The sequence below is a fragment of the Gobius niger genome (assembly GCF_951799975.1).
Source record: "Gobius niger genome assembly, chromosome: 11".
Classification (NCBI taxonomy): Eukaryota; Metazoa; Chordata; class Actinopteri; order Gobiiformes; family Gobiidae; genus Gobius; species Gobius niger.
This window is the reverse complement of record NC_136862.1, coordinates 27,553,821-27,575,014: the sequence shown is the minus strand read 5'-3', so window position 1 is coordinate 27,575,014 and position 21,194 is coordinate 27,553,821. Positions and strand designations below refer to the sequence as shown.

General features: G+C 43.5%; 1 protein-coding gene across 2 annotated transcripts in view; it reads right to left on the bottom strand.

The window, feature by feature from the left end:
* sgcd (sarcoglycan, delta (dystrophin-associated glycoprotein)) overlaps positions 1–21,194 on the bottom strand; it is a 426,694-nt gene that overhangs the window by 72,006 nt on the left and 333,494 nt on the right. For both annotated transcript variants that reach the window (XM_079565997.1, XM_079565996.1), the window contains one exon: positions 2,613–2,714. In XM_079565997.1, the coding sequence (XP_079422123.1) occupies positions 2,613–2,714 (102 nt within the window). The remainder of the gene's footprint in view (positions 1–2,612; positions 2,715–21,194) is intronic.

Below are 21,194 nucleotides of genomic sequence, written 5' to 3'. Positions count from 1 at the left end.
CCAGCATTTAGTGATGGCTTTTTCGCAGCTGTGAGAATAATCCCAAGTAGATATAGGTGACTTTGAGACATTTCCTCTGGTGGTGCACTAAAAAAGGTTAAATTTATCACCTTTTTTTCCAAAAATCAACTATACCTGGACATGACCAGAATATATGTACCTGATCGGCCCGGACTGATCCACACCCAAACTAGGCAGCCAGAGCTTCTGACTTCCGCACAGGTGTAATAAAAATTGGACCAAGGTTTTCCAGCAAAAGTCCCTCCAGGTTAGTTGTTAGAGTTAGTTGTACAGCTTTGAGACTTCCACCACTCCAACCAGAGTTCTTCTGGTATCTCAACTTTCAGATCTTTATCCCATTGTTTTTTCACATGAAGGTGAATTTTGTTATCAATTGAACTTAAGATTTTTCCAACAATATTCTTATTAGTACACCCTTTGTAGATATCTATAAAGATCTAAACCAGGCTTTAGGGTTTGTCAGCCAGTGCACTGTATTTCTTTAACAAAATAAAGCCGAAGCTGGAGATACCTGACAAAAATCATGTTTTCTAAGCTCAAATTTAAGCGAAAGATTTTGAAAGCTATCCATCTGGCCCTTAGACATGATTTTACTAAATGTTGTTGTGCCCAATTGTGACCATTGTGTAAATCTGAAGTCATGTTCTGCCGGTTGGAAGTGTGGATCACACACAGGCCAGCCCAGGATCTTGATTTGCCTATGGAGTTGAAACATCTTTACAACTTGTAGCCAAAGTCTGATAGATGTACACAGACAACAGTTCTCAATCTGTAGAATTGATTTGGCACAATGAATACAACCGAGTATTGACTGTAACGGAACTTTACTCAGGGAGAGCTCCAAGCCTTTCCATTTAGTCTCATAGGACTCATCACACCAAAGGATCAACGGTCTCATCTGGTCTCTATTCGTGGTTTCTTTGACTACCACACAAACCTGGATATACATTTGTCCCATTCTCCGAAATTGTTTCAGAGGGATCTCCACAGGTAGTGCATTGAATAAATATCATAGTTTAGGAGTTCAAGGACACTTTCAATGATTTCAGGAGTTAAAAATGTTTCAGGAGTATCAAGGCTTCTGGAGTTTCAAGGTTTTCAGGAGTTTCAAGGTATGTCGGACAGAGGCTGGTCACTTCCCCGGAGCCCGAAGAAATCGCGTACGTTTTACAATAGCTACAGTTTGACAAACACAGTGAGGAAACATTACGCACGGTTCTGATGTAGGCGTGACTTAAGTGGTAATGTTGATACAGGAGTGTGACGAAAACCTCATTTGGGGAAAACAGGCTCTAGCCTTTAGCCGTCGCTATGGCCAGAAAGGAAATGACCTGGATTACTGCCGTCATCTCGGTCGTACTTTATTAAAACAAAGATCTCAGGCAGTGGTCCTAAAACCTTCCACCAAAAGTATTTCACATTTCTAGTGCCACCTCACAAAATATTTGACCTTCCAACCAGTGGTCTGAAGGTATTATAATTGGTTAAGACTCAGGTTATACGCCTTTTTGTTGTTGTTGTTTTGTCGTATTGAAGGCCAGACCCAGGAGTACGGGATAAACCTGTCTTTTTGTCCTGTTTTAGTTTTCTGCAGCACGTCCGTTCAGACAGAGACGGGAGCTCCCCTGGCACCTCCGTGTTGCTTTAGCATTCACCGACGCTCCCCTCAAACACACAAACTCAAACCATAGAGCTCTGGGCCGGTGCAATGTTTCTGATGGATTTACACTGACTACATCCACCCAATACAAGATCTGTCCTTGTCAAGGTTAATCGTCATCAAATCGGAATTGCGGATTGAGCAGCTACAATTAGCAAATGGCGAGGAAGTTGGGTCTGGATATGTATTAAAAAAAATGCATATAGTAGTTGCGTTTCTTGCTCTTCTGTTTCTTTCAAAAACTGTCGCCCCCATTGAGTTGTATCGGCTCCTGCCCTCAAACTGAAAATATGACAATATCTTCTCGAATGCTATGGATGCAACCTATTTGAACACACTTTTCACTCATAGCACACATGATTTCTTTTGATTTGTAGCTTTCTATCCGTAAGACAGCAGGTGCGTTCTACTGCCATCACAGTCAGGAGCGTCATCCGATCTCAAGTCAAATATTTGTGGAAAACAACAATATAAAAAAAAAAAATCAAGGAGGCCCAAGAGATCAGGAAATGTGGCACAGAACCCCAACAGAAGGAACTTCTATGCTCTCTCACACGGAATTAACTTCTTCAGAAAGCACCAGGCGACGTCCGGGAACATCAGCTGATCCCAGCAGTCGGATGATGCTTCTGACAAAGGCGGCGTGCCAAAACTTGTAAATCTAAATGGTAACAGTTATACCAATAAACTAATGCTATCCATTGGAAAAATCGTGAAACATTAAGCCACTTATGCCTATTTCAGAGGGCTGTTTCCACTCTCCTCTGGCAAATCAGAGCTCCAATCTGCTCACGTCACCTTAGTGTCAGTACAGCTGGTTTATGCCCAGGACGGAAGGTCGGTTCCAAAATGAGCAGCGGCTGGTCTGACGTGCTAGAAGCAAGTTTAAATGCCGTGCGTGTTGTGCTGTGAAATAGTTGCGTGTACTCACTGGTTTGGACTGGATTTCTTTGGCGTAAAGCGGCTGCAGGAACTCAGAGTCTCCCTCCAGCTTCAGGCCTTTCTCTGTTATTCTCAGGTTCCCCATGCCATCCTGTGAAAGACAAACAGAAGACGCTTAGTTTAGTTGGCACAGAGCTGGAAAAAAAGCATCACAAATGGAATACTTAATTTGATCATTTATCAAAAGCGTCCACAACGTGTTCTGCGGAGCTTTTAGGAGCATTTTTTTTTAGGAACAATTTGTTGAAATGTCATCTATCAAACAGAATAAAAAAGTGTGCAAAGAGTCACAGCTGGCCAGTTTGCAATTTCAACACACCGTAGCACCTGGAAACAAAGAGATAGGTTGTGTTCATGTGGCATTACATCGTTCTAAAGTGCCAAAACTTTGAGGAGGTGGGCAGGTAACAATTCCATGATAACTGTCAAACTGTTCATCTTTTGTCTTGGTTTATGGTCAATATCTCTGTAAATCCTCTTGCCTAGCCACATAAAACAAAAAGTATGGTTAGGGTCACAATGTTCTTGTGTGTCTTCTCTGTCCACACATATGAACTAAGGCCCCATTTATTTTCTCATAAAGTTGTCCAAAAGTGGTGACGACATTCAAAAAACATTGATGTTTGTCAGGTTTGTGAATCCAATCACTTCCAAATAATTTCCACTGTCGCCAATTTTTTAAGCATAGCATTTCTGGGAAACTCCTGTTTGATAAGTCTAAAGCAGGGGTGTCCAAACTTTTTTCATGGGGGGCCACATATTGGAGCGTACATGGGGTAAAGGGCCATGGGTCGGTGGTTAGTTCCACGAAACCTTCGAGTAGCAGAGGTTTAAATTGTGCCTCATGCCTTTATTTATGCTTAAAACCTTAATGCCAGCTCTGTCTCACAATAAAATGCTTGTTGTTAGGTTAGAATTTTGTAGAATTATTACATTATTAAATAAAAAGGACCATCTCTGATGCTGTGAACCGATTCAGCAAGCAGCCCGAGGGCCACCAAACATTAGTCTGAGGGCCACATTTGGCCCGCAGGCCGTACTTTGGACACGCCTGGTCTAAAGGCTTGGTTTATCCTGTTCACCTTAAGTGTCTCGCCTTAAATTTCATAACAAAAGTCCTTTGATATATCGGTTTAAACACACATCTCAAGGGTGCACTGAGATGCATCATCAATGACGTTCCTCACGTTATCGGGCTTTCGGGTCATTCAACATCAGACCCCCTCTCCCAGGCGACCCATCCAGGAGTGATCAGTTCCCGGATTGCATCCCAGCACCACCTGTCCACGGTCTTTCCCCTCTTTAACCAAAGCTACTACTGTGATTGAATGTTGCTTTCAATTTTACGGCAAAATTACCCAAAAGTGATTTAAAAATCGTACAAACCTATAATTTGGCTCCTACAAACACGTTCATTATCATCCCTGATCGGGAACACCATCTAGTTATTTTCAAGCATTTGTAAACCTAAAAATTATGGAGAAAAAAAAAAAATCAAGTCTCACACGGTAAAATAAACAAGCCAGTTGTTTATTCAAATCACAGCCCACTCTTAAGGCAAAATGAAAAAATAAGCCATTTCCTTGGGTAGCACTGCTTTTGAGCACCTCTTCCAGCTGCCCGCCAAAAACACGATTTGCTAATTAACCAATGTGGTGAATAGTAAAATAGTAAAATTGCCTCACTGGTGGAAAAAACGACAGTGCCTGGTACAGAGAAGATGGTGTGGAATAGAGAGGAGGGAGATACCATCGGACTCCATTACAACGGGGCCGTGTCGGGCCTTATCTCTGCGTGAAGATATGAGGAGGCTGCAGCTAAACGTGGCGCCGATACAGATCTGCTCTCCCCAAGAAAACAGAACCGGCAACATTCACAGGTGCATGGGAAACAACAAAGGAACAGTCGTTTACATCCATAATCCACTTTTTTAATGGGCTGCCTTCACAAACCCGAGTTGGGTGCTTTTTCAGATTCAAACCAGAACTGGAGTCCCATCGAAGCAGAGGGGGTGGTGACACATACAGGTTTTGGAATGTCCAGATGTATCCATTAAGTGGAGCTGAGTTTGGCATTGTTTGACTTTGCAATCTTCAACACTTGTGCGCCGGAATGTGGAAACACCCCCTGTGCAGAAGAAAACTGCTTTTTCTAGAAACGTTGGCTGTGTAAACCAACATATTATCTGTCATATCATTCAAGTGGAAATGTGCCCCGTTTGCGACCTACTCAAAATGGTTCCACTACCCACTTTTGGGCCTCAGGGGCGTGGCCTAGCCGAGGAGGAAGAAAAACTCTCATGGGAATCACAAAGTTTCACTATTTTTAACAGTTACCTGGTGAACGATGAACATGCTTATCGCACCAATAAAGTCAAGCCAAAATCGGGTCCAGATGAATGTTTTTTTCACAGCAACATTTTTCAGTAGAAGCAGAAAATGGAACTCGTTGATCCACTCGTTAGCGTATGTAGCGTGAAGCTAACGCTAGTTTCCTAGTAAGCATCGTCTTATTTTTAAGTAATAACTCAGCATTTGTTATAACTACTCACAGCTACTTTTTTCCGGACCGGCATGATTGCATTCCCACATTGCATCGCTAGATGTGCCACCTCGCAACAGTTAGCGGCTAACACAGTCAGAGTTTAACATTATCACAGAAGTTTACCAAAGATTACATGCCCGGAGGCGGGACTTCCACTTGAGGGCCCGAGTCCTCATTGGTTGCTAGCGCTAGTCGGCGAACCATAAAAGTGCCTTCCTTTTTGTCGTTCCTCCTTTGACCTCACGCATGTGCCCGCCCACCGGCACTCCACTTCCGTGTTTACAGACGCCGCACGGCAGGTAAGAGGAGCTCAGTGCTTCTCTCCCCAAATTTTAGTCTTCATTTACTAATCGGACACTCTATTTTTAGCACGGACAGTCGCACATACATCCATCCCAGGTTTTGAGCACTACAGTCCCGCTGGTGGTTAGCATTAACGTAGCATTCTATTGTTATAGGCAGCCAGTGTAGCTCTCTAGCTGAGTCTCTCCCCTCATAGGAGCTGCATTTCAGCTCAAAGTGGTGAGTAATGTCTGTGTCTTTGGTGTAAGGGCTCCAATATTTCAATCTAATATTTCGTCCTCCACTTTTCACTCTAGACGCTGCTGTTTTGCTCTACCTCGCTAAGCACAATTGCTGTACTGCTCCAACTGTTAACGCTGCTATTGCTATCCTCCAAGTCCTGCTTCGCCTGTTCTTGCTGTTACAACCTGGCCGTGCCCGTTCTGCTAGCATTAATACTCTGCTATCAGTCTCCTCTCTGCGACTCCATTGCGGTTGGACCACTTTCCCTGTTCCTATTACGAACAGTGTTTTGAGCGCTGTTCGGCCTGTGCATTGACAATCGATGCCTACATCAGAAGAACTCTAACACGCGCCTAAAGCAAGGAGCGCTGCAACGATGCTGTGAACTTTGTTGCTCGGATAAGCAACTTGGGACTGTTGACTTTTGCTTCAAAACGCAATTTTAACATAGCTTTGTTCCCCTAGGAGCTGACGGCCAAGCCGGTGGTGGTGGTGGTGGATCCCCTGGTGGTGGCCCCTTTTGGTTTGTGTTGCACTATTTACTGGTTTGTTTTGTTGTGCTTTGATCTTAGTTTTAGGTTGGTCCACCCACGGTTGTCCTCGCTCAATCCACAGCTAAGCCCCCTCTCCCAGGTACTTATATTGATTGTGTATTTTAAAGAACTTGGTACCATTTTAAGAGAAAAGAAAGCAAATTTATTAAAGCTAAATTTTAATGTTTCTACTACGAATAAACATTGTCAAATTGAACTGAACAGTCTCCTGCCTCTCAGTAAAAGCGAACCTGTGTGCTGTAACTGTGGTATTCTCCAGGCGAAATTCCTGGAGTGGCGTTGTTGGCCCTTAGACACTACCGTAGACACTAAGAGCTGTACCTAGCAGTTAGTAAAATCTACACCCCCCCCTCTCACCACAATTATGAAGTGACAAACATCTGACCGACCTGCTCTGATGTCTCTATTTCGTTTGTTTAATAACCTAATAAATCTAATAACAGTCCGATTTTTCCCTCCTCATGATTATAAAGGCTGTGAGGCGCATATGGGTAATTCTAAAGATGCCATTATTCTATATTGATACAGACGGTGTCGCGTCATACAAGGGGGCGTGGCCTCGCCAAGGGAGAAGGAAGTATGTTTTGGGCCCATATGGATGTTTTATCACAGCAGATTGTTCAGTAGAATCGAAAAACTGGCAGTCATATGACAGCTTTAGCATGTAGAATCCTTCTCCGTTATTTATGTATTCATAGGCTGTTGAACCACTTTGCTCCTCTCCATGTCTTTGTATCTTTATTAGAAAGTTTTATTCACAATTCAGCATTTTGTTGTGGAGTAATAATAGAAAGTTTAGATTTTTCTCTTTGTTTTCCCCCTCTGACTGCTTCAAACATAATGATATTTGGGCGATTCCAGAGATGCCGTCTGTATCTATTGGTCAGGTTCACAACAATACAACTCAACCTCTTTTGGTAAGAAATCTCCAAACTGAAAATCTTCAAATGTTTCCCTGAACATTATTTCAGAAGCGATTCATAAACCTGCCTTAGCATTTCTCAATATTTTCTTAAAGCGGCTTAATTACTCAAACAGATGTGAAAGACTTGTGAAAGAAGAAGACTTTCTGAATGGACATTTCTATCAAAACTAGTGAGTTCCTCATAGAGTTGAACATACTTTTATTTTACTCAGCTCTCTCCATCCACTGTCCATAGGCCTGATTCTGTAGTCTCTTAAAGGCAGAATCCTCCCCTCAGCTCCGCGCCTCAAAGTGACAGAAATGCAGTTGAAGCGAGGTCTGCCGCTCCCACCTGCGGATAATTCTCTCCCGCGTCACGTCCGAACGGGGGAAACGCTCGGAATCTTAACATCCCCACCGACTCCGCGGGGGCACGGATTACAAGACGAGAGGCAGCGCAGGAACGGCGCAGCGCTTCGTTTGGGATTTCAAGAGGTCCCGATCCCTATTTACTTGTCAAAACCTCCGGGATCAAGCTCTGACTTTGGGGGGGAAGGGGGAAGGGAGGGGGTGGAGAAAGTACAGAGAGGGAGGTTAAAAAAAAAGGGACTCTTTCCAAGCTGCGATCACACGGACTGATAGGTTTGGCTGTGGTTATCTTTGAAACAGAATCATTTCATGAAGAGATAAAGAGGGAGAGGGGTCAGGCAGTTGGATTTGAAGTCTGGAGCGAGCGGTGTTTCATCATCGCGGGCTAATATCCTCTGTTTCAAAGGAACAATGGAGCCTCTCTGACAGCGCGACTTCCTCTGCTGTTGCTACGAGCTTTGATTTTGAACATAAAGGGCATTCGAGGATTCATGTCAGTCTCTGAGAGAAATTTAAAAGTCTGCAAACACTTCTTACACGGCGGAGGCCCGTGGCGCGAGCGTGAGACCTGCGGGCGGCGCTGGAGGCTAGAGTTGTGCGGTGATGGCTTTCCGAAAAACTAGCTTCACGGTTTCATCAACTTTAAGCATGAATGAGACCCACAACAAATCCAATCTCATTAATGGATAAAAGCAGGAATGGAAAAGAGAAGCAACGTTCGATCTCGCGGATAGTTAGCGTGCACGCTAGTCCGGGAAAATCATCATAAGCCAAGAAATCATTCATGAACGTACAGACATTTTGCAATTTCATTGGCGTATAAAAGTGTCCTCTGAGCTAAAAGCTAACTCATCAAGATATTAATGTCCTCAGTATACTTTAAGATAGGGACTGGCTTCACCATTCATTTGTATGGGGATAGAACGCTCCATTCAAACAGGTCAGGGAAGCCGTTGGCAAACAGATGCACACATTTGAAGGAGCAGGCCCAGATACGTAGCTAAGGGCGTTTCCGTGATTTTTTACGGATAAAACAGACTACATTTTGTTGCTGTGTTACAAACATTTTAGTAACACAGCTGATAGCTAATATTTATTACAACGCGAGACGGACCAAGTAGCCAAACATAGGTAGTTTCTTATTTTGGCTAGCAACACGTTTAGCTCTCCTAACCTCTAACCCCTCATTCATTTTTACTGACTTTTTTCTGCGTGGCAAACCGATAATAAGCCTTCCCTTCGTCCTTGTTATGTAACGGAGACTTTGCTCGTCTCATGAAAACAGCAGCTTTCCCCTTGAATCCATTCGCTCTGGTGGACTTTGCATCATGTCGCTTGGTCTGTCTGACATTGCCTTAACAAAGGGGCCGTGCTTCTGGGGCGTCTAATATTATTGTAGTTTGTTTTCTCTTTTATACTTTACAAGTGGATAAAATACAGAATTGGGTTGGTGTAATAATAGTCTTGCTTAAACGAACAGGCCACCGTTTTTACATACTGAAATATGTTCTTCACTGAGCTTAGATGAGTTGATGTGTACTTGTCTGATCTTTGTGCATGCCCTCCATCACGCAAAACGACCAAAGATGTTGTTAGCATTTGGCCTCTACCAATGCATTTCTATAGCTCCAAACGGGTTGAAGTTAGAAGTGACCAAGCTCTTCCACTTGCACACACAAAGACCAGTGTGCAACACTGTTGATAAGTAGTTGATAAGTATCAACAGTGTTGCACCTGAACGCGTTTATTGAACGAAAGTTCATGAACGCGTTCATATTTTGGGCGAGCGTGAACTGAACGCACAGTGTTACTGCCTGATGAACGAAACCATGAACACGTTCATTCTGGTGTCTATGAACGGCATTCCCATTCTATTTACGTTCGTTCATTATGGTGCCAGATTTCTTATATCAGTGAATATAAAACCCCGCTGCGCCGTCAGAGTTTCCCAGCGGTTCTAAACTCTGGCGGGTCCACGGTGTAGCTGCGCTAGCTCCGCTCCGCCCCAGCGCCGACTGTCCAAGTCTGTGGCGGTGAACTCTGCTGTTTATGGCCCTGGCACAGGCCCTGGCACACCGGTAACCAGCGGGTCCACACGGTGCCCGCGAGCAGCCAGTGTGAGGTTACAAAGCGAGTTCCCCTTGTGTAACTTCTGTCGCTCCAAACTCCTCTCTGCTCCGCGGTGCCACTCATTTGCATAAAGACACAATGTGGAGTTTTTAAACTACAAATTAGCTCCTAAAACAATCTTATTCTCATAATTAATTTACCAATTAAACTTAAAAAATATATTATAAAATAAAATATGATTAGCAAAGATATCAAAAATCCACTCATAAAACAGTGACAGGCTGACATGAAATAGCTGCATAACATTAAGTGAGGAGGCCATAATATTTTTGACTTATGGCTGAAGTCAACTTTCTCCAGCTCTCCCAAGGTTGACAAAAATGCATCTCAAAATACATCATTGTTGCTTGAAGATATGGAATTTAAAATATTTCCCTGAGAGGGGAAACTTACTTCTCACCTTTTTCACCCCTGATCCGTTTTCATCCCTGAATAATAGCTCGCAGCAAAAAAAAAGGAAAAAAAAAAGAACTATGAACTAGTTCATTTTTGGAACTATGAACGAACTACTAACTATAAACAATTATGAACTATGAACGAACTAGTTCATTTTGAAATTTGTAAACTGAACTTTGAACTAGTTCATGTAGAAAATGAACTTTCCCAACACTGCGTATCAACACGTTGAAGCTCAGGTAAGAACATATCTCAGTATGGAAAACCGGTGGCCTGTTCCTTTAAATACGGAGATACATATACGGTTAAAAAAACACCTTTTGAATCAATTTAGCCTTCATTAGACTTCATTACAAAGGTTAAAAAACATTCAAAGCTCCGAGTTAGTCAAACGTACCTTCAGGAAATTTTTAAAACTCTGGGGACGTCAGTCATTTTTACTTTTGAACTTGAGGTCCTGAAGTAAATCTAATCCAATGTGAAATGCTGATTTCAAAAATTAGAAGCTCTACATTTACTGTATACTTTTGATATATCAACAAGTCCGACCAAGTAGCCAAGTAGTAGAAATAATTCCTTACAGACTGTGGTTGGTAAATCTCGGCGACTGCAGGAGAACAAGCAAACTCTGCAAAGAAAGGCCCCACATGGTCAGGTAATTGGAACCTTCTTGTTGAGGCGGCACCGACCCCTCAACCAACAAAGGTCTACGTAACACAAAGCATCCTAATTACAGCGTTATTAGGATACGTTCGCTTCTCTTTCCGACAGAAGGCCCTGAGTATTTGTTGTCGAGGCTGCGGCGGCGACGGAGCCACGGACGGACTCCAAACAACTGTGTTCAGACACTTTTCACCGAGCCTCGCGGAGTGGAAGGAGCAGATTAAAAATGAGAAGAGGCCGCGCTGTGAGCTGAATGACAAACCCTCCGCGCTTCAAACAGGAAATTAACCGCGAGAGCCGGGGCTGTAACTGCTGCAGCGGAGAGATACCGCAGCCATGACGGTCCTGCGAGGCCGACCGCGAGAGCTCTCCGACGATACTCTCCACCAGAACCATCCTTGGGCCGCTTTGAACACCTGCTGACCATGGGGAACACACAAGAGCAGGACTACAGCGGGACTAAACAGGGGTCTTTCCACAGGAGCTGTAGAGGGCGAGACAGAGCAGTATGCGGGTGTGTCCACAACCTAAAGTTAAGTTAAGTTATACTTTATTAATCCCTATGGAGAAATCTCTGTAGAGAAATTACTTAAACGGAACTGCTCCACCTCCAAAGGGCCCAAACCTAATCTGGGGCCTCAAATAAACATACATTTGTCATATTTAGTCTGATGAAAGTTAAAAAATAAAATGAAAAAAATCACATTGTCCCTGTTGAAACTAAACATACTACTGGAACATAAGGTGCTCTTCCCAAACCACATGTCTCCATGGGCTTCTTCCATGGGCGTAGGTTTGCGTGGGGACCATAGGGACCCACCATGTCCCCACCAATATTTCAGGCCAAGTTGTCCCCACCAACTTAAAGTGGAGATCTTCACATGGTGAGGACGATCGGCATCTCAGCACTTTTTGTTTCGCGTTGATTGGTCATATATTCGCGGAGATGCAACTGAGCTTCTGTCTGTTTATGGAGCCTTATTACGTGAGGCGCATTTACGAGTCCGACGGAAACACTCAATGCTTCTCGCTTATTTATGTCGGATGTTTCACTCAGCAGCGATCAGAAAATGGTTGGTAATTCTCTTTCCATAACTTATTTTATGAACAAGTTAAGTGGGAGAGGAGAGCGGCTTCTGTTCTGTGAGTGCAGCAGTGAGGGGAGGGGCAGACTGGGGGAGACTGATTTCCAGTGACAAAAAGTGTCTTATGTCAAATATAAAGTGTCCTCACCAATAGTAACACCAAACCTACGCCCTTGGCTTCTTCTAGGCCTGAATAAGATAACGTCTCATCTGATGCAATGTAACTGAATCGGGACACTTAGGGCCAGATCTAGGGTGCGCAGGCTTCTAGCGAATTGAGATTTTCCGAGTGGCAGAACTATTGTGCTTTGCGCCTTTGCCACTTGTGAGAGGGCGACGCAAGAGGAGTGACTGCTCTGATGGGAGCACCGCTGACATTCATTTCCTCACTTACTGCCTTGTGTTCTTCCTTAAAGGAATAGGCCACCGTTTTTACATACTGAGATATGTTCTTACCTTAGCTTTGACGAGTTCTTTAGGACCTGTCTGATCTTCCCCCGTGCCTTCAATCACGTAAACACAGCGCAGACGGCGTTAGCATTTAGCCTCTCCCTCTCTCCACTATAGCTCCAAAACAGGTCAAGATAGAAGCTACCAAGCTCTTCCACGTTTTCCCTATTTAAATATGGTTACGTGAATTGTTACACTACAAAGTATAATTACACAAAATTAAACAATGCGGATAAAAGGGGGAACTATATTGTAAGGCGTAATAATACCAGGAGTAACTTGGCATCCGCACAGTAAAGTGAAGATTACTGCGCAGTAAAGTGAAGATTACTGCGCGGATTTCGATCTACTCCTGGTTTTATTACGCCTAACAATATAGTCCCCCCTTTTATCCGCTTAGAAAATCCACATTGTTTAATTTTGTGTAATTATACTTTGTAGTGTAACACTTCACGTAACCATATTTAAATAGGGAAAACGTGGAAGAGCTTGGTAGCTTCTATCTTGACCTGTTTTGGAGCTATAGTGGAGAGAGGGAGAGGCTAAATGCTAACGCCGTCTGCGCTGTGTTTACGTGACTGAAGGCACGGGTGAAGACCAGACAGGTCCTAAAGAACTCGTCAAAGCCAAGGTAAGAACATATCTCAGTATGTAAAAACGGTGGCCTATTCCTTTAAGCATGATAGGCTCTCACAGGTAAAACTAAAAACTTCATCAACCCCATCGTGAGCTAAACAATGTTTGTGTCCCGCTGTGGTGCGGATCAGCCCTCGCTTGGCCGTAAAACATGAAACAAAACAAAAGCACATGTTCACCCCCCACTCCCCCACAACACCCTGCCCGGCAGTGGAGTCTGGTTGGAGGAAAAAGTGTGTCTCCGGCCCACGTACTTCCCACTTAAAGCAGTACTAAGTAACTCTTCCCCCTAGAGGCCATAAGCGCAACTGCAGATGTAGTAGCAAGTTACGATTGTTTAACTTATTAATCGTCTTGGAGAGTAAATACTACGCTGACAGGAAAGGCGAAGGGAGAGAGGGATATTGTACATCCAATTATACAATGGAAATATTTTTTATCACTCAAACTTGGCTGTAAATACTGTTTAAAGTGACGTTAGCCCGCAGTTAGCTTTACCCGTTAGCATGTTAGCTTCTTCTTCGTGATTCCATAAGTGTGTATTGCTTTCTCCGGTCCGGTGGCAAGTTGCAAACATGGTTTTCTGTCCAGAGACACCAGGGGGAGATGAAAGGCCCTCCAATCATCCCATAAACACTTGTATTACCCCCACAGGGACTATACGGAAGGATTTATTAAGGTAAACACGTTACTTAGTACTGCTTTAAATGCAATAAGTCTAGGAGCTGCAAGATCACAAAGTGCTCTCCAACTCAGCGCAAAATGTTACGCTCCAGTCTGCATTTTGAAACACAAGATCCGGCCCTTATAGAGAGTCAATCAGGGCAGAAACAAGTTGTCCGCCCGTAACACCATTTACACTGGGCATCCCCTCTGTGCAGACTTTTGCTGCACTCGTTCTCGGAGCTGACCTGACACGAGTTCATGCTGCTTATGGTAATTAAAAGTGACTTCAAACCTGGAGTGATCCGAGTCTTCGTCGGCCCCTCCCAAAGATGTGTTTTAAATATTAAAAACACGAAGGTGGACTAATGTCACTTATCTGCCTATTTTTCCCCCAGTGTGTCATGTGTCATCTTCCTTTCACACTTTGAACAGCGCCGAAAGTCAAAGAAAGACCAAATGTTGGAAAGGGGAGCGTGTGCAGCCAGGAGGAAAGCTATGGGTGACGGGGCAGAAGTCCTTTACATAATCCATGAACCGACTCGGAGAATGAGGAGACTAAAGATTTAGAGCAGGTAGAGGAGAGAGGGAGCAGAGTCCGTTTTGGAGTATATTTATTGCCGTATTAAAGTATGGCGAGGCATGACATGTCCGTTTCATATCATTTCTATGGATTCTCAGTTGTCAACATGTTATAAGATGATGAAATGTTGTCTTAGTGTCTCAAAAGCTAAATATTTGTTTGTTAGTTTTACAGAAAATCATGTAAATTAAATGTTTTTCCGAGCATCAATGTAGGTAAATTCTCCCACAATTTAGTCACTTCGAGGACAACAACAGCTCACAACAACATCCATCCATCCATCCATCCATCCATCCATCCATCCATCCATCCATCCATCCATCCATCCATCCATCCATCCATTTTCTTCCACTTTTCCGTTTCCGGGTCGTGGGGGCAGCCGTTGGAGTTGCCCAAATCACATTGCACCAGCCCCTATGGCTCCTCCTGCAGGTGGTGGGTCCACAGGAGGACAGCCACATGATTAAAAGGGCCTGTTGGTCTCTCATATGGGTCTTCTGAACCGCTCTTTGTCTGACCCGTCACCTAGGACCTGTTTGCCATGGGAGAAGCCCCCGACACCAGAGCTCCCAGGATCATTCGCATGCTCAAACCCCCCCACCACGTTAAGGTGGCGGTTCCAGGAGGGGACAACAGCTCACAACAACAGCTGATGCTAAAAAAAAACCTCTCAATAAACGATAAATTAACAAATCAGCTGATTTCCTTATCAGGTGCAGAAGTCAGGAATCTTGCTTTGACTCGTGTTCATCAGTCAGTTTATCAGCGGCATAACGAGTGTGAACAATTTGTGTCTGCTTAAGTTTTGGTACAAGTCAAGATTGGTTAATTTTCCTCTCTATTAGCATATTAACTGTCACCTGAAAGTGAAAATAAATTCCCTGAATTCTGAATTCTAACAAAACCACAAAATTAATCCAATTTGTCATCACAAGAAAATATCAAATGAAAGAAAACGTATTCATATTTTTCCAGCAAAGATATCAAAGTGACATATAAAGTGGGAACCATACGTTTACATACACGTCATAAAAATACACATTTGCATTTTTTTTCTCACTGTCTGACATGAACCTGACGTTCATCCAAGGTTCATTGGTTAAATCAGTGACAGAAATGACCAGTCATCAAACAGATCAGAAAGACCCTCTCATGATCAGAAGGTCAATGGTTTGAATCCCCCCCCCTTTTTTCCACTTCCATTAGGCACTCAAAGCGCTTTCCAGCAAGGATCCTCTCACCCATTCAGACACTCATTCATACACCAATGTACGCAGACGCTGGGGGCAAGGCAGGTGAAGTGTCTTGCCCAAGGACACAACGACAGTGTGCCCCTGCAGGATTTGAACCGCCAATCCTCCGGTCACAACACTACTATCTGTGCCACTGTCAATAGACTGAGCTCATGTTTGGCAGTGTCTATGCTGGATAAGGCGTCTGAAATCAGTCTGTGTGCATGAAGAAAGATTAACCAATGAGCTTACAGCAGCGGCATCCAGACCCACCCCGTCATTTGCATGCATTAAGAGAAATACAGAAATAAATACATAAATAAATACAGAAATAAATAAATACAGAAATAAATTAATACAAAATAAATAAATACAGAAAAAATAAATAAAAAAATAAAATGAATACAGAAATAAATAAATACAAAAATATATAAATATATGATTAAATAAATAAATAAATATATTAATAAATGCACTTCTTTGCAAGTTTGATCTTTATTTTATTTATTTATTTATATATTTGTTTATAGATATATTTATTGTTTTGGCAGCCACGGTCCTCCATAATATCCTGTGGTCTGACAAAAAAATAATAAAAATAAATATTGGCCATAATGACCATCATCAAGTATGGAGGAAAAAGAGGGAATCTTGTAAGGTATTCCAACTGTGAAATACAGGGGTGGCAGCATCATGCTGTGGGGTTGTTTTGCTGCGGGAGGGACTGGTTCACTTCACAAAATAGATGACATCATGAAGAAAGAACAATATGTGGAAATATTGGAGCAACATCTCAAGACATCAGCCAGGAAGTTAAAGCTTGGGCGCAGACGGGTCTTCCAAATGGACAATTCTCAAAGCACATGGCCAATACTGGCTACAACGTGGCTTAAGAATAACAAAGTACATTTTTCTTTTTCCAAAGGGCGCTAAACATATTCCATCACAAAGGTCAGAGGAACAATGGGAATCACTATGTACGTAGGTGCTTATAAGTTATTAACAAATAACTAGGAAGGTTCCCTCCGCTGCTGTAGTCCAACCTAAGAGCAGCAGCATCAGCCGAAATGTCAAACGCAGAGGTCAAATTCTCATGGACGACAAAGGAACCTTGAAAAACAAGGTCTAAGACTGGTCCTCTGCTTCAGTCTCATCCTCTGCTCCTTCTCTTTCTCCCGTTGCACAGAAATAAAATGCAAAGTAACCACTTTTATTACAAATCCTTGAACAAATCCGGGCGCAGCGGCGTGAGCTTAAGATGTACCTTTTCAATTTCACCACTGGCAGCTCTCATTCCGAACGCCATTTATCATAAAAGTCTCATTTAACCGAGCCGCTCGCTTTCCTCCAAACCAAGGGCTCGAAATGCTCCATCTTATGCAATCTTTTTCACCTCAAAACCTGCCTAAATTACTGGACATTTTTCTTGGATAGGCGCTGAACAAGGCGTATTATGTGTCCACTTTAGCGCTGATAGCAGTCTGACGGTAAAAGCCGGTCTCATGGCCCCTGCTGGTGGACAATTGGAGTTTGAATTGTTGGCCCTGAGAGAAAGACGGTCATTTTGAGCCTGATTGCAGCGCAGCGTTTTGGCAGCGATCTGTGATCTGCTCACAGCTTGTCTCGCGTTTGGAAAAAAGAGGGTTTAATACTAATTTACTGGCTGGATGTGTCTGCAGGGGTTAACTTGCGCTCTTTTGCTCGCTGACTACCCGTCATTTTCAAAGTTGTCAAAACTATCCAGGTCAAAACAAGACAAAAACGTCACAAAACAAGGGTAAAATGGAATGGAGTCAGAAAAAACGTGACTAAAACAGAACTTTTGCAAAAATACTATGTATAAAGCTTTGTTAAGGATAAAGAATGTGTGCTTTGTCAGATGGTAGACCTCGGCAACATTGCATTATGTTGTGTCTTCTGGAAATATTCTGGAGATACAGCATCACCTAGCAATAACAGTCATGATCAATCAATAATGATCAAAACTCTGAGAAAATATTGCATTTTGATGAAATAAAGGGTAAGACTGCATATGATAATGATAATTCCTCCTCACCCTCCGCGGTCTCGTTTTCCCTCTAAGCTCAGGTCTGGGAGATGAAGGACCTGCGCAGTATACTTTTCTGGATTGAGATGTGTTTCCTGGGATCTGCTGGAGCCACTCCTCCAGTTTGGGGGTCACTGCCCCGACTGCCCCAATGACCACGCGCACAGCTGATGCCTTCACCCTCCAGACCTTCTCCAGCTCTTCTCTGAGCCCCTGGTATTTTTTTAGTTTCTTGTGTTCATTTATCCTGATGTTGAAATCGCTTGGTGTTGCTATGTCGACCACAACGGGTTTCCTCTGCTCTCCGTCCACCACCACAATGTCCGGTTAATTCACTACCATTCTGTCCATCTGTATCTGGAAGTCCCACAGGACTGTGCAAAGAGGCCAATGAGACAATCCAGCACATAACTGCAGGGTGTAAGATGCTGGCAGGACAAGCTTACATAGAGCGCCATAACCAAGTGGCTGGTTTAGTGAACAGGAACATCTGAGCAGAGTATGGGCTGGAAACCCCAAGATCAAAGTGGGAAACACCTCCAAAGGTGGTAGAGCATGACCGAGCTAAGATATGGTAGATCTGGGCCTCTCTTGCTCTGGTTCTTGGTCAGTACATTTTTGAGCATGTCCAGAAACATTGCATATGCCTTAATTACTTCAATATGTAGCAAACGGGCGGCACGGTAGCGCAGCGGTTAGTGCTCTCGCTTCACAGCTAGAAGGTCCGGGTTTGATTCCCACCAGGGACGGGGCCTTTCTGTGTGGAGTTTGCATGTTCTCCCCGTGTCTGCGCAGGTTTCCTCCGGGCACTCCGGTTTCCCCTACCACTAAAAACATGCACAATAGGCCAGAATGAACGATGTGTGTGAGTGAATGTATGGTGGTGGTCAGAGGGTCCGTTGGCGCAGATGTGTGTAGTCGCGAAAGCGCCTCTGACAGTCTCCCCCAGGGAAACTGAAGCTACAAACGTAGTTTACCACCACCGAGTATGGAGTGAATGTACAACTGTCTCATGTAAAGCGCTTTGTGACCATGTCTGTGAAAGGCGCTATATAAATAAAGATCTTCTTCTTCTTCAAATGTGTATAAATAAATTGAACATTTTCTGTATTGTCCTCCCATGCAGCTTTGATCCAGTTCACCCCCATGTGAGTTAAGATGGCCCTAATCGCCTTCTTTTGCCTCTAGCCCACTCACTTGCCTTGAGTGAACTGTTCCCTGGGCGGCCCCAAAACTCCCTCTGTTCAAACGGATCTGATTTCGAGCTGAAACGCAGTGCTCGCTGAGGGCGCAATTAAAGCTGCCCCCCCCCCCAACCTCCGTAATGCAAAATCTACCAAAAAGGTCAAACAAGGGGAAACGGAAGAGCTCAAGATATCGTGACGTTTTAATTTCACTTTAGGCCTCAGTGCAGTCAAATGAAAGCTTTGGAATGAAAGCCTGGTGTTCACTGAACGATTTTTTTAAGTCACTTTGCAAGACTTGAAGCTTTTAAAATATTAGACACTGCTTAGTAACTGTTGCAGCTTGTCTTTAGTCGTACGATGGTTCTATCTGTGATTGTTGAGGAAAGGTACATACACACTACTTTTATTGGGTCGCTCACATGTGTTCACTTCAGGATGAGCCACTGCTGTAAAATAAGAACAAAAACTCTGCGCTGTTGTGAATGATTTCTCTGACACTGTAGGCAAATCTCAGCTCTTTCCTCCCTCCTGGCTCTCCCGGATATTATTTCAATATGTGTGGTTGGAGTGTGCAGTAACTACCCAGCTGTCCAGCCTCATGTCCAGTGTGTTCTTTATTGCGTCCTTGTCCGTGTTTTCATAAGTTTATTGAAGCATATAATTCTTCTGAATCTGAATGCCTGGGCTAGGGAAAGGCATTTTAAACCATAGCTGCTGCTTGTCAGTAAGCAGGGCTGGACTGGCCATTGGGAGATTCGGGAGTTTTCCTGGTGGGCCGACGTACTTTTTTACAATTAGCCATTCGAATCTCTATCATTACATAGATGCAATTACACAATTCCGCCAATAGAGGGATGTGACGCCTTTTATACCCTTCTGGTGGCGCTTTCTTGAGTTATGGTTCACAAATAATCTCGTATAATGAGCAATGGGCCTCTAGATAGTTTATTGTAACTCCCTCCGGGACCCACAGAACCTTAGACCTCTATTTTTTATACATTTTAGACAAATGTTTGCAAAGAAGTGCATGCTGGGAGTTGTCAGCTGACTCTGCCTTGCCCTCGTCGTCAGTGCGCACAGTTTAGAAATCTTCTAGTTTCCATTGAAAGGATTTACAATGTTTGGCCTTTTTGGGACTTCTATTCTCACTCCACACCTGGTGAGTTTTACCATTTTATCTTCAATCTACACTGGGATCATTTGGTTGGTTTTGAGAAGTTTATTTGTGTTGCAGTCGCGAGAGGAACTTCATTAACGGAACTCACATTTTAAGATTGTTAAGTAAATCTACAAAAGTTCCTTCGAGTTGAAAATGATAAGATTAAAGTGTTGAGGGGTTAGCTTGAATTCAGCAGGAACATCATGCAACTATTGTCCTCGATTCGTAGCTTATACTGTTTTAGTTCAAGCCAAGGACTTATTGTTTTGCTCATCACCTCGACTATTGCATTGAATATGACTTCTGCCAGTCCAGCCCTGTCAGTAAGCTTTCCCTCCTCTCTCAGACTTGTGTCTTTATGATGTAGTAGAGGTGGTTATGTTGCTCCAAATTCAGATGATCTTTTTCTGAATGTGCGTTTGGACTCCACTCCCACCTCACGCTGTGTTCACCTGCTCTGAACAGCTGCGTGTAGTGCAATACACAGTATCACCCGCGTCTGCTGCAGGATCCACGTTCGATGTGTATGTACCTTAAACTTGAGGACCTGAGGGATCTCTCTATGACCTGCGTTTTAGAGGTACAACTTATGAGTGAGTGATCTTGCGTCTCAAGATCACTCGAGACATAAGATCACAAGTTTGTTTTTAGTTGCCACAGAAATCATCCACAAATGTCACGATTCACCCTCGATTTGTGGAGTTTGCATTTGAGCATGTTGTTTTGCAGTGATTCCTAACAGAGCATGACAGAATTTGCAGTGTACAAATCACTACTTTCTCTCATGTAAGCACTCATAGTTGATAGAAACCCACACTGCCAAGGCTTGGAAGGCCGATGGATAGGGGGCACTCAGCAGCAGCCCATGGACATGGAGCGCGCTACGCTGAGCGAGCAGCGTGTCTGTATCAAAAGGCTGGTTTGTCACTTTTGAAAGAATTAGGATTGCACTGAGAAAAAGGCAGTGGTTACCTTTTTGAGAAGTGGACGCTGAAGCAAGATGGTGCCGGGCTTACGGCGTTAGAAACAGTCACTTATGTGATTAGAATTTGGACATTTTATTTTATTTAGATTGGCATAAAGTAGGATATACCTGGAGGTAGAGGTCAAAGCGTCACCACAAAGGACCCGAAAGAATGAGTGGGCAAAAAGGAGCCTTTTTAGTCCAACTAGCTAGCATGGCGGAGCAGTTGCTGGCCTCACAAACAGTATACTATACTGTACTTCTACTACACACAGATGTAATCTTTACATTTGGACGATTCACAATGGCCTGCAGCAGCACAGGAATGCTTGTGACCATGCACAATGATTAGTGCAATTAATCGTATAAGTGGTTAGAGGTCGTGGCTTCCGCAGAGTAAATTGGAGAAGCCCTTAGGGCAGTTACTCTAAAGCATGTTCAAAGCTACAATGATGCACGATGTTCCCTTCAAACTCATTC